This window comes from Salmo salar, chromosome 04 (assembly GCF_965601325.2).
Source record: "Salmo salar chromosome 04, fSalSal1, whole genome shotgun sequence".
Lineage (NCBI taxonomy): Eukaryota > Metazoa > Chordata > Actinopteri > Salmoniformes > Salmonidae > Salmo > Salmo salar.
The window spans coordinates 50,481,277-50,493,875 of NC_138294.1; the positions used below are offsets into that span (position 1 = coordinate 50,481,277).

At 41.4% G+C, this 12,599-nt stretch overlaps 3 protein-coding genes and 1 pseudogene across 4 annotated transcripts in view; all 4 read right to left on the reverse strand.

Annotated features, from left to right (window-relative positions):
- LOC106603249 (protocadherin gamma-C5) overlaps positions 1-12,599 on the reverse strand; it is a 167,210-nt gene that overhangs the window by 148,474 nt on the left and 6,137 nt on the right. The window lies entirely within an intron of this gene.
- On the reverse strand, positions 1,094-4,370 carry LOC123742459 (protocadherin beta-15). Its single transcript, XM_045717002.2, has one exon. It carries the CDS (start codon positions 3,900-3,902, stop codon positions 1,350-1,352), a length of 2,553 nt encoding a protein of 850 aa, XP_045572958.2. The 5' UTR covers positions 3,903-4,370; the 3' UTR covers positions 1,094-1,349.
- LOC123742462 (protocadherin gamma-A11-like) lies at positions 4,826-7,413 on the reverse strand (annotated as a pseudogene).
- On the reverse strand, positions 8,023-10,698 carry LOC106598150 (protocadherin beta-16). The gene has a single exon (XM_014189217.3). The coding sequence runs from the start codon at positions 10,558-10,560 to the stop codon at positions 8,038-8,040; it is 2,523 nt and encodes an 840-aa protein (XP_014044692.2). The 5' UTR covers positions 10,561-10,698; the 3' UTR covers positions 8,023-8,037.

Here is a 12,599-nt window from a genome sequence, read left to right on the forward strand (position 1 = left end):
GAAAAAAAAATAAGCCATCACAGAACTAAATTTAAATAGGAAACCGATGTAGTCTATAGGTTCTTATGTTTGAATGTGTATTTCTAACTGTGAAAAACGAAGTGTAATTTAAACCCCAAAAATAACACCCAATTGCCTAACATCCAACATCAGAACCTTGAGTATTTTTGCCGATTACAGATCCGCGTTTCACCTGCTCTGGTATAGAAAAGCTCACGTCTCCTTTGCTGATGTGCATGAAGAAAAGGCAAAAAGACAGACGAAAAGCAAATTCAAAAACCGTAAAGCCTTTGTAGCCCATCTTTAATGTCTAATAGCAATTAAGGCCAATTATCCACAATCAATAGACAAACGGAAGAAAGATTACAATGTCTAACCGCTTTTCAGTGAGAAATGGTATTTTGACACTCTGTATGTAGCCTACTCCCCCGTAGTAGGTGGAGGTATATAGTTAACTGTACTTAGCTGGTGGAAAGCGACATCATGAGTCTATCAGATAAACAGCATGCTCGTAGGCCTATATTGTTTTCATGTGTCCTTCTTGGAATGTATCATATTCTCCAAACGCAGACGACCGTATTAAAACTCGACGTAACATGATCATGAGAAGACATGGATGAGGTACGCTATTAGGAAAAACCTACACAATATTCCTAATATTCACACAATAAGCCATTAGTAGACTAGTTGCAACATGTTTTTTTACTGGATAATAAAATATTTCAACCATCGTCATGAAAACTGTCGATTTCACTACCGATGTTTCGTTAGTCATTAAAATAATGGTATTTCTTTCGAATTCTATCTTTGAGTTTTTGACCGTTAGACTTCAGTAAACTAAAACATGTCACCACGCTGTCCACTGGTCTGGTGCTGAAATGTAGGCGACCAACAAAAAAAACGGTAGGCAATGGGGATTTTAATGCACAACGCTGAACACACACCCTAACAATATATAATCATAAATCAATCAATCAATCAAAAAGTTTCAAAAGACATTCAAAACTCTTTCCAGGTAAAAACTGTCCATTTATTATACAATGTCTCATTCCTTTTCAAAAGTAGTCTAAACCATGTATTCCTATCTCCATCAAGCTTTATTGTCAACTCCATCAGAAAATCAGTGAAGAAAACATCACCGGCTAAAAGCAACCGAAACTGCATTGTTTTAATTATAGGAAACCACAGCCCAAACAAACACGGAGCAAACTGCTTCCATCAAATCAAACCCCTAGTGAATTACTCCTCACAGAGAAGAGAAGAAACAGCGAGCACCTTTGCAACTCAACCAATCAAACAAAACAATGAGTGGATAAATGCCACATTTTAGCCTACTAAGTTGTTATCATCTAAACCGAGTATAGACCTACTGTTTCTATAGGATGGCATAAGCCATTAAGGCCCAAAATGTATTTTCCACATACATAACCCATTCTCCCACAACGAAACAACTCAGGTACAAACGGTGGTATCTCAGATGAGAGAAGGCTTACCTCATTCGCTTCTCCTGCAGTGTTGAGCGACATGATACTCCCTTCTAGTAATGTATCTGGACATCTTGTTAGTGTCTGATCAGCAGGCAGCGTGCTGTCATTGTAAGATCTGGCAAACTTGAAGTCACTGGTGCGTGAGCCCGTTGTCAGGTATGCGTCATAATTGTAAGAACTGCGCAGAGTTCCAGCTCCATCCACCTCTGCATAGTTGGGAGGGAAATACGCGCTGGGAATGGCGACTGCTCCATCAAACAACATTCTAGGCTTTCTACTGCGGCAGAACCTCACGGCCAGGATGAGAATAATGAAAGTCAGGAAAAAGGTGGAGACAGAGACCAGTGCTATGATCAAATAGGAAGTTAGTTTGGAACTATCCTCATAAGTCATGTCTTTCAGTTCTGGAACTTCAGCCAAGTTGTCTGATATGAGTAAATACACATCACAGGTTGCAGAGAGAGAGGGCTGTCCGTTATCTTTCACTGATATAACAAGGTTCTGCTTCATACTGTCAGATTCAGAAATGTCCCGCTGTGCCCTGATCTCTCCACTGTGGAGACCAATAGTGAAAAGTCCCGGATCAGTCGATTTCACGATCTGATATGAAAGCCACGCGTTCTGTCCAGAGTCAGCATCCACAGCTATCACCTTGGAAACCAGGGACCCCGCCAGAGCAGCTTTGGGGACCATCTCAGTCATCAAGGAGTTCCCTGCTGGAGCAGGGTATAATATCTGGGGAGAGTTATCATTCTCATCTGTTATGAAGACTCTCACTGTCACGTTACTGCTGAGTGGAGGAGAACCATTGTCTCTGGCTACAACGTGGACTTTGAAGCTCCTAAACTGCTCATAATCAAATGCTCTCACAGCATGGATCACCCCCGTGTCTCCGTTAATGGATAGAAATGAGGACACCGGAACACCGTTGACACCACTGGGCAATAGAGAATAGACCACCGTACCGTTCTGTCTCCAGTCTGGGTCTCTGGCAGTAACAGAACACATAGAGGAGCCAGGCTTGTTGTTTTCAGTCACATAGGAACTGTAGGATTGTTCTTCAAACACAGGAGGATTGTCGTTCACGTCTGATACAGATAAATGAATAGTATTTGTGGAGGATAAAGGTGGAGACCCCTCGTCAGTGGCAGTGATAGTTATGTTATAATCTGATATTATCTCACGGTCCAGTTCACTAGTTGTTACCAGAGAATAGTAGTTTTTGATTGAAGGGTTAAGTTTGAAAGGGACATTTTGTTGAATGGAGCAGCGGACCTGTCTATTTCCCTCTGAATCTTCATCTTGTACATTTATGATGCCCACCTCTGTACCAGGTAACACGTTCTCAGGGATGGGATTGTTAAAGGATTTGATCAATATCACCGGTGCGTTGTCATTTAGGTCTGTGATTTCTATCATTACTTTTGCATTGCCAGCTAAGCCAGACCCATCTTTAGCCTGGACACGCACTTCGTATTCTGTATTTTCTTCATAATCTATGGGACCCTGCACTTTAATCTCGCCAGTCTTTTTGTCGATGGAAAACAGTTTAGCTGCTTTATCGGAAATACGATTGAACTCATATGATACTTCTCCATTTGCTCCTTCGTCTTCATCACTAGCACTAACTGCAACTACAACAGTCCCTGTTGGAGAATTTTCAGGCAAACGTACTTTGTACACTGTCTGGCTAAACACTGGTTTATTATCGTTAGCATCCAACACAGTGACGTGTATAACTACAGTACCAGATCTCTGTGGAGTCCCACCATCAACCGCAGTAAGTAACAACGTCACCTCTTGCTGTTGTTCTCGATCTAATTCTTTTTCTAATACCAACTCGCCATATTTTCCTCCGTCTGAGCTCGTTTGAACGTCCAAAATAAAATAGGCATTCCTCTCCAGTGAATAGCTTTGTATAGCATTTAATCCTATGTCAGAGTCATGAGGTTCATCCAAGGGATATCGTGCGCCTTTGTCAGCAGATTCCTGAATTTCTAGATCAATACGTGCATTGGGAAACCGTGGTGAATTGTCGTTTATATCTTGTATTTGTACAGTTATGCGATGTAATTCCAGAGGTTTCTCTAGCACAAGCTCGTATTTTAAAGAACAAGAAACCTTCGGTCCACACAGCTCCTCCCTGTCTATTGTTTCAGCCACAATTAATTCTCCAGTATTCACATTAATGTCACAGTAAGGTTGACGACTGCCATCCATATCCAAACGAGCTTTACGACCTGAAAGTCTCTTAGCATCCAGCCCCAGATCCTTAACTAGATTTCCGATCACAGATCCGCGTTTCATCTCCTCTGGAATTGAATAGCTCAAGTCTCCATTGCTGATGCGCATCAGGCAATGACAAAAAGCCAGGCGGAACAAAGAGGTAAAAACCGAAGATCCTGTGTACCCCATTCTGGATGATCAAAACCAAGTGTCAACATAAGAGTTAAATACTAGTCGAAATGATACTGCAACGTAAGAGTACAATATTAGCCTCTCAAAAGGAATAGCAAAACGAATGTTGTCCGACTGCTCCTCGGTGAAAGTGATGCAATATAGTCCATTACTCTTTTGAATAATCCAATGGTGGGTGGAGTAGAGCCTGTAATTCTACTTATGGTAAACAGCGACATCCTGAGTTCTTACAGAAAACAGCAATCACAATACAAACAGTTCTAGTCATTTATCATCTTGGTCAATATTTCCCCCCATCCTTGTGTTGTGAAAAGTAGGAAGAACGTTTCATATAGTTTAGCAAGAGATGACAGGAAAACCAATAGTTGTGCGCAATCAACTCCTTTTGCAAGCATATATTAGAAGATAGGAAAAGTAAATTCAATATTTCCATCCTGTTGCCACTGTCTGATTATTCATGGATGCCGAGTAATAACAACAACAACACATCGTTACGTTAAATAAACGGTCCACATAAAATCCAACGACGCATAATCCATATTACTGATCAAACCCAGCAATTATATTTCCACTATACTCTACGGTAAAGTGATTGTAACGTCGCTGTCCACTAAGCAGGTGCTGAAATTTGGAAATGTAGCCAATGTACTTGAAGAAAAATGTGGTAGGCAATGAGGATACTACAGGAAGGAAAATGAAAACACACACTCCATGATTGGGAAAGCATCCCTAATTGTATACAAACCAACAACGAAATTTAAAGAATATCCCTTGTGAAAAGGAATTAAAAAGTGAATATTGATGTCGTTACATAACCCTTCATAATCAGGAGGATAAAGAAGAATTTAAGGAAAAGACCACTAACACACTAGGAAAGATATTCTGATATCATAACATCGGATGCATTCGCACACAAAGAAAAGGGATATCTCCTCTTAGTTCTGTCTTACCTCAATAGACTCCCCTGCAGTGTTGAGGGTGATGGAACTTCCTTCTAGTAATGTATCTGGACATCTTGTTAGTGTCTGATCAGCAGGCAGCGTGCTGTCATTGTAAGATCTGGCAAACTTGAAGTCACTGGTGCGTGAGCCCGTTGTCAGGTATGCGTCATAATTGTAAGAACTGCGCAGAGTTCCAGCTCCATCCACCTCTGCATAGTTGCTCCATCAAACATCATTCTAGGCTTTCTACTGCGGCAGAACCTCACGGCCAGGATGAGAATAATGAAAGTCAGGAAAAAGGTGGAGACAGAGACCAGTGCGATGATCAAATAGGAAGTTAGTTTGGAACTATCCTCATAAGTCATGTCTTTCAGTTCAGGAACTTCAGCCAAGTTGTCTGATATGAGTAAATATACATCACAGGTTGTAGAGAGAGAGGGCTGTCCGTTATCTTTCACTGATATAACAAGGTTCTGCTTCATACTGTCAGATTCAGAAATGTCCCGCTGTGCCCTGATCTCTCCACTGTGGAGACCAATAGTGAAAAGTCCCGGATCAGTCGATTTCACGATCTGATATGAAAGCCACGCGTTCTGTCCAGAGTCAGCATCCACAGCTATCACCTTGGAAACCAGGGACCCCGCCAGAGCAGCTTTGGGGACCATCTCAGTCATCAAGGAGTTCCCTGCTGGCGCAGGGTATAATATCTGGGGAGAGTTATCATTCTCATCTGTTATGAAGACTCTCACTGTCACGTTACTGCTGAGTGGAGGAGAACCATTGTCTCTGGCTACAACGTGGACTTTGAAGCTCCTAAACTGCTCATAATCAAATGTTCTCACAGCATGGATCACCCCCGTGTCTCCGTTAATGGATAGAAATGAGGACACCGGAACACCGTTGACATCACTGGGCAATAGAGAATAGACCACCGTACCGTTCTGTCTCCAGTCTGGGTCTCTGGCAGTAACAGAACACATAGAGGAGCCAGGCTTGTTGTTTTCAGTCACATAGGAACTGTAGGATTGTTCTTCAAACACAGGAGGGTTGTCATTCACGTCTGATACAGATAAATGAATAGTCTTTGAGGAGGATAAAGGTGGAGACCCCTCGTCAGTGGCAGTGATAGTTATGTTATAATCTGATATTATCTCACGGTCTAGTTCACTAGTTGTTACCAGAGAATAGTAGTTTTTGATTGAAGGGTTTAATTTGAAAGGAACATTTTGTTGAATGGAGCAGCGGACCTGTCTATTTCCCTCCGAGTCTTTATCCTGTACATTAATGATGCCCACTTCTCTGCCAGGTAACAAGTTCTCTGGGATGGGATTGGTCAAGGATTTAAGAGATATCACTGGGGCATTGTCATTAACATCTGTAATTTCTATGAATATTTTGGCAAAGGAAGTCAATCCCGAGCCATCTTTGGCTTTGATACGCAATTCATGAATTGATTCTTCTTCAAAATCCATCTGTCCTGCTATCCTGATGTCTCCCGTTTTAGGGTCAAGAGAAAATAATTGATTTAATTCTTCTGAGATTGGGCCAAATCCGTACGTCACCTGTCCATTTGCCCCCTCGTCTGCATCTGTTGCCGTCACAGTAACAACTAATGAACCTGATGGAGCATTTTCAGGTACACTGACCTTATAGACATTCTGGCTAAACACTGGTTTATTATCGTTAGCATCCAGCACAGTGACGTGTATAACTACAGTTCCAGATCTCTGTGGGGTCCCACCATCAACCGCAGTCAGTAGTAATGATACCTCCTGTTGTTGTTCTCGGTCTAACTCTGTGTCTAACACTAGCTCACCATACTTTTCAGAACCTGGGTTGGTATGAACAGCCAGGCTAAAATGGTCGTTCCTTTGTAGTGTGTAGCTTTGAACAGCGTTCAGTCCTATATCTGCATCGTGAGCCGGATTCACCGAAAATCGAGCGCCTTTGACTGCTGACTCCCTGATATCAAACGTAACGCTATCTTCCCCAAATAGTGGGCTATTGTCATTAATATCTTGTACCTGTAAGATTATGTTATGTAATTCTAAAGGATTTTCCAGAACCATCTCGAATTTTAAGGTGCATGAAATCCTCCTACCGCAAAGCTGCTCCCTGTCTATTATTTCAGCGATGACCATATCCCCAGTATTCAGATTGATTTCACAATAGCGCTTGCTGCTACCTTGAACATCTAAACGAGCTTTCCGATACATAAGTCGTTTTGCATCCAGCCCCAGATCCTTGGCTATATTTCCGATCACAGATCCGCGTTTCATCTCCTCCGGAACAGAATAGGTCACGTCTCCATAGCTGGTGTGCAGCAGGAAAAGAAACAAAGCCAGGCCGAGCAATGAGGCAGAGAACGAGAATCCCTTGTATTCCATTTTCAGATAACACAACTCATTCCAAATAGGCCGATTAGTGTGTCAAAATCAGTGCTATCCAACCGAAGAAACGTTTACAACCAGCAGATCAAAATGCACCACGTTAAAATGTTAAGCAGGAGACTTTTACACTGCAATAATGATGTCCCCTCACTCCCTGGACATTTCAAGAATGGGTGGAGAGATTCATTTCAAAGCTACTGCTGGTCAATAGCGACACTCCGTGTAGTTGAATAAAACTGCAGAAAATAGTGTGCAAGTCTCTCGCCAATTGTATAGAGGAGAGTTTGCTACGCATAGAAAAACATGCCGGGTTTAATTGTTTTTAAAGATACATAATGGGACCCCTCATATCAACAGAGGTAGACTATTTCAAAATGCAGGATTGTAAAAACACGAATCCCCTTGTGTCAACATCTCAACCGAATGATCAATGGGCAAAGTAGTCTGTCCATGTAGTCTTCAAAAGATCATGCCAATAAATTAAGTCCAAATATAATCACTGGAAAAAGGTCCTTTTAAAATCAGGCATTTCTTTCAAACATATTTCACGTCTCTACCCATTACAGTTTTCGAAGGGGAAAAAAGTAATTAAAAAATCCGGCGTTTCTTTCAAACATAACCCACGTCTTTACCTATTGCAGTTTTTTAAGTGGTGCTGAAACGGCCTACGTATTTAACTAAATCACATTAAAATGGGATCAAGAGGGGAAATAAATACATCCTCAGAGATTATCAGTGATGCAAAATGGGACTGAATCAAATGACTGAAAGAGTACAGCAGACAACACTGTTGTAATAATATTAGCCTAACACACAATAAAGTAAGCTACCTATAGTTTCATATGATTGACTATGCAAAACGGCTAAATAAACAAATAAAGCATTTTCGTTTATCACAATGTCAAAGCTATGAAATCTCACCTCGCACTCCCCCAAGGTGTTGAACGTGATAATGTTTTCTCCGAAAGGTTCATTTGGGTTCTTCCTCAGTGTCTGGTCAGCAGGCAGCGTGCTGTCGTTGTAAGATCTGGCAAACTTGAAGTCACTGGTGCGTGAGCCCGTTGTCAGGTATGCGTCATAATTGTAAGAACTGCGCAGAGTTCCAGCTCCATCCACCTCTGCATAGTTGGGAGGGAAATACGCGCTGGGAATGGCGACTGCTCCATCAAACAACATTCTAGGCTTTCTACTGCGGCAGAACCTCACGGCCAGGATGAGAATAATGAAAGTCAGGAAAAAGGTGGAGACAGAGACCAGTGCGATGATCAAATAGGAAGTTAGTTTGGAACTATCCTCATAAGTCATGTCTTTCAGTTCAGGAACTTCAGCCAAGTTGTCTGATATGAGTAAATATACATCACAGGTTGTAGAGAGAGAGGGCTGTCCGTTATCTTTCACTGATATAACAAGGTTCTGCTTCATACTGTCAGATTCAGAAATGTCCCGCTGTGCCCTGATCTCTCCACTGTGGAGACCAATAGTGAAAAGTCCCGGATCAGTCGATTTCACCATCTGATATGAAAGCCACGCGTTCTGTCCAGAGTCAGCATCCACAGCTATCACCTTGGAAACCAGGGACCCCGCCAGAGCAGCTTTGGGGACCATCTCAGTCATCAAGGAGTTCCCTGCTGGCGCAGGGTATAATATCTGGGGAGAGTTATCATTCTCATCTGTTATGAAGACACTCACTGTCACGTTACTGCTGAGTGGAGGAGAACCATTGTCTCTGGCTACAACGTGGACTTTGAAGCTCCTAAACTGCTCATAATCAAATGGTCTCACAGCATGGATCACCCCCGTGTCTCCGTTAATGGATAGAAATGAGGACACCGGAACACCGTTGACATCACTGGGCAATAGAGAATAGACCACCGTACCGTTCTGTCTCCAGTCTGGGTCTCTGGCAGTAACAGAACACATAGAGGAGCCAGGCTTGTTGTTTTCAGTCACATAGGAACTGTAGGATTGTTCTTCAAACACAGGAGGATTGTCATTCACGTCTGATACAGATAAATGAATAGTCTTTGAGGAGGATAAAGGTGGAGACCCGTCGTCAGTGGCAGTGATAGTTATGTTGTAATCTGATATTATCTCACGGTCTAGTTCACTAGTTGTTACCAGAGAATAGTAGTTTTTGATTGAGGGATTTAATTTGAACGGAACATTTTGTTGAATGGAGCAGCGGACCTGTCTATTTCCCTCCGAGTCTTTATCCTGTACATTAATGATGCCCACCTCTGTGCCAGGTAACACATTCTCTGGAATTGGACTGGTCAGAGTTTTTATTAATATCACTGGTGCGTTGTCGTTTACGTCAGTAATATCTATCAGTACTTTTGTGTATGACACCAAACCTGCACCATCCTTGGCGAGGACGCGCAGCTCATAAATGGGCTGCTCCTCATAATCTATCGGTCCAGCCAGATTTATAACCCCAGTTTTACTATCGAGGCGAAACAAATTCTTCAACTCTTCAGAAACTCGACCTAGATCATATATGACATCACCATTTGCTCCCTCATCTGCATCAGTTGCGCGGACTGTAGCTATAATGGTACCTAACGGAGAATTTTCAGGTAATCTGACCTTATACACGTCCTGGCTAAATACTGGAATATTGTCGTTAGCATCCAACACAGTGACGTGTATAACTACAGTACCAGATCTCTGTGGAGTCCCACCATCAACAGCAGTAAGTAACAACGTCACCTCCTGCTTTTGTTCTCGGTCCAGCTCTTTCTCTAACACTAACTCACCGTATTTACCTCCATCTCGATTAGTATGAACATTCAAGACAAAATGGTCATTCCTTTGCAAAGAGTAGCTTTGAACTGCATTCTGACCTATATCTGCATCGTGGGCTTCATTAATGGGGAAACGTTCACCTTTATCAGCTGATTCCCTTATTTCCAATTTGATAACATCATCTGCAAACTGTGGTGAATTATCGTTCACATCCTGAATCTGAAGAGATATGCGATGCAATTCTAAAGGACTTTCAAGAACCATTTCATATTTTAGCCCGCATGAAATCCTCGGACCGCAAAGCTGCTCCCTATCAATTCTTTCAGCGACAACAAGATCTCCCGAATTCAGGTTAATGTCACAGAAGTGTTTAGTTCCATCCTCTTCTAAACGAGCTTTTCGAGCCGACAGTCTCTTAGGATCCAACCCAAGATCCTTGGCTATATTTCCGACCACAGATCCGCGTTTCATCTCCTCTGGAACGGAATAGGTCATGTCGCCATTGCTGATGCGTATTAGGCATAGAACACAAGCCAGATGGAGGACAAAAGCTGAATCTGTAAATCCAATGTAGCCCATTTTCGATGTACAAACGAAAATATTCCAATTACAAGGTGAAAACAATTATTATGCAATGTAGGCTACTACAAATATTGGCTAAGACAAATGACCAAACTGAAGAAATTAGGTCCTTTGGCCGACTGCTCCTCAGTGATAATGGCGCGATAGGCTGTTTCCGCCCTTTGAGTAATATATTAGCGGGTTGAGAAGTGTAGGCTGCCTACCTTTTCTTAGCTGGTGAACAGCGACATCCTCAGTCATTAAAGAAACAACACACAATGTGAATCTGAAGTATTCTATCTTATAATTATATATTCCTACAAAGATGATGTAGCCTATGACTTCAGTTAAATAATAAATAGTAATACAGAAATACGTTTAAAGTAATGCTTGTATGATGTATGAACTCCTTTTCTTGAATAAGAACAGTCCCGTAAGGTAAAAACATCGAGTTAGTCGCAACTTTCTCCTTTAAGCCAATGCAATGCACGGATTCCACTAGCTATCAATGTGTCCTCACTCAACAAACCAAAATGTGCTGTTGTTCCCGTCCACATTTGACTTTGGCAGGATTTAAACTGACTTTAAAGTGAAGGAAAAAAGTGTTGTCGCTGTCCACATTCCTGGTGCTGAAACGTAGCTGACATCAAGAGTTGCTGAATTATCAATGGGGATGTTTCAGAACGCTAAAACGCAATAGACTTAAATCTCAATCTACTCCAATATATTTATTGTGAAATGAGAAATTAGAAAAATGAATAATAGCGTATCTATATGGCCATGTCAAGTTCTTATTTTTAAACGGATTCCATTTAAAAACTCAACATTATCCTCCATTCAGTTACTCTAAAACTGGGTAAGAAAATACACTTAGCCTACTGCATGTCAGAATTACTTTGGGCGAGTACAACAACCAGACTTCCATAAAGACGAATAACAGTTGCAGTGCCTGTTAAACATATGAATCAGGATGCCATAGACAAACAATGAGCAAGCTTCTACCTACATGATTCTAATATCGAAAAAAGAAAATCTGAACCTACATGATGATGTAAAAAGACAAATCGATAGATTTTGAGAATTGGTTGTAGCGATAACAGCGATACACCTGTCTACTAAGAACAGCGAAAAAAAATAAGCCATCACAGAACTGAATTTAAATAGGAAACCGATGTAGTCTATAGGTTCTTATGTTTGAATGTGTATTTCTAACTGTGAAAAACGAAGTGTAATTTAAACCCAAAAAATAACACCCAATTGCCTAACATCCAACATCAGAACCTTGAGTATTTTTGCCGATTACAGATCCGCGTTTCACCTGCTCTGGTATAGAAAAGCTCACGTCTCCTTTGCTGATGTGCATGAAGAAAAGGCAAAAAGACAGACGAAAAGCAAATTCAAAAACCGTAAAGCCTTTGTAGCCCATCTTCAATGTCTAATAGCAATTAAGGCCAATTGTCCACAATCAATAGACAAACGGAAGAAAGATTACAATGTCTAACCGCTTTTCAGTGAGAAATGGTATTTTGACACTCTGTATGTAGCCTACTCCCCCGTAGTAGGTGGAGGTATATAGTTAACTGTACTTAGCTGGTGGAAAGCGACATCATGAGTCTATCAGATAAACAGCATGCTCGTAGGCCTATATTGTTTTCCATGTGTCCTTCTTGGAATGATTCATATTCTCCAAACGCAGACGACCGTATTACAACTCGACGTAACATGATAATGAGAAGACATGGATGAGGTACGCTATTAGGAAAAACCTACACAATATTCCTAATATTCACACAATAAGCCATTAGTAGACTAGTTGCAACATGTTTTTTTACTGGATAATAAAATATTTCAACCATCGTCATGAAAACTGTCGATTTCACTACCGATGTTTCGTTAGTCATCAAAATAATGCTAATTCTTTCGCATTCTATCTTTGAGTTTTTGACCGTTAGACTTCAGTAAACTAAAACATGTCACCACGCTGTCCACTGGTCTGGTGCTGAAATGTAGGCGACCAACAAAAAAAACGGTAGGCAATGGGGATTTTAATGCACAAC

Excerpts from the sequence above, each read along its gene's own strand:
- LOC123742459 (XM_045717002.2), bottom strand. The coding sequence starts at position 3,902 with ATGGGGTACACAGGATCTTCGGTTTTTACCTCTTTGTTCCGCCTGGCT.
- LOC106598150 (XM_014189217.3), bottom strand. The coding sequence starts at position 10,560 with ATGGGCTACATTGGATTTACAGATTCAGCTTTTGTCCTCCATCTGGCT.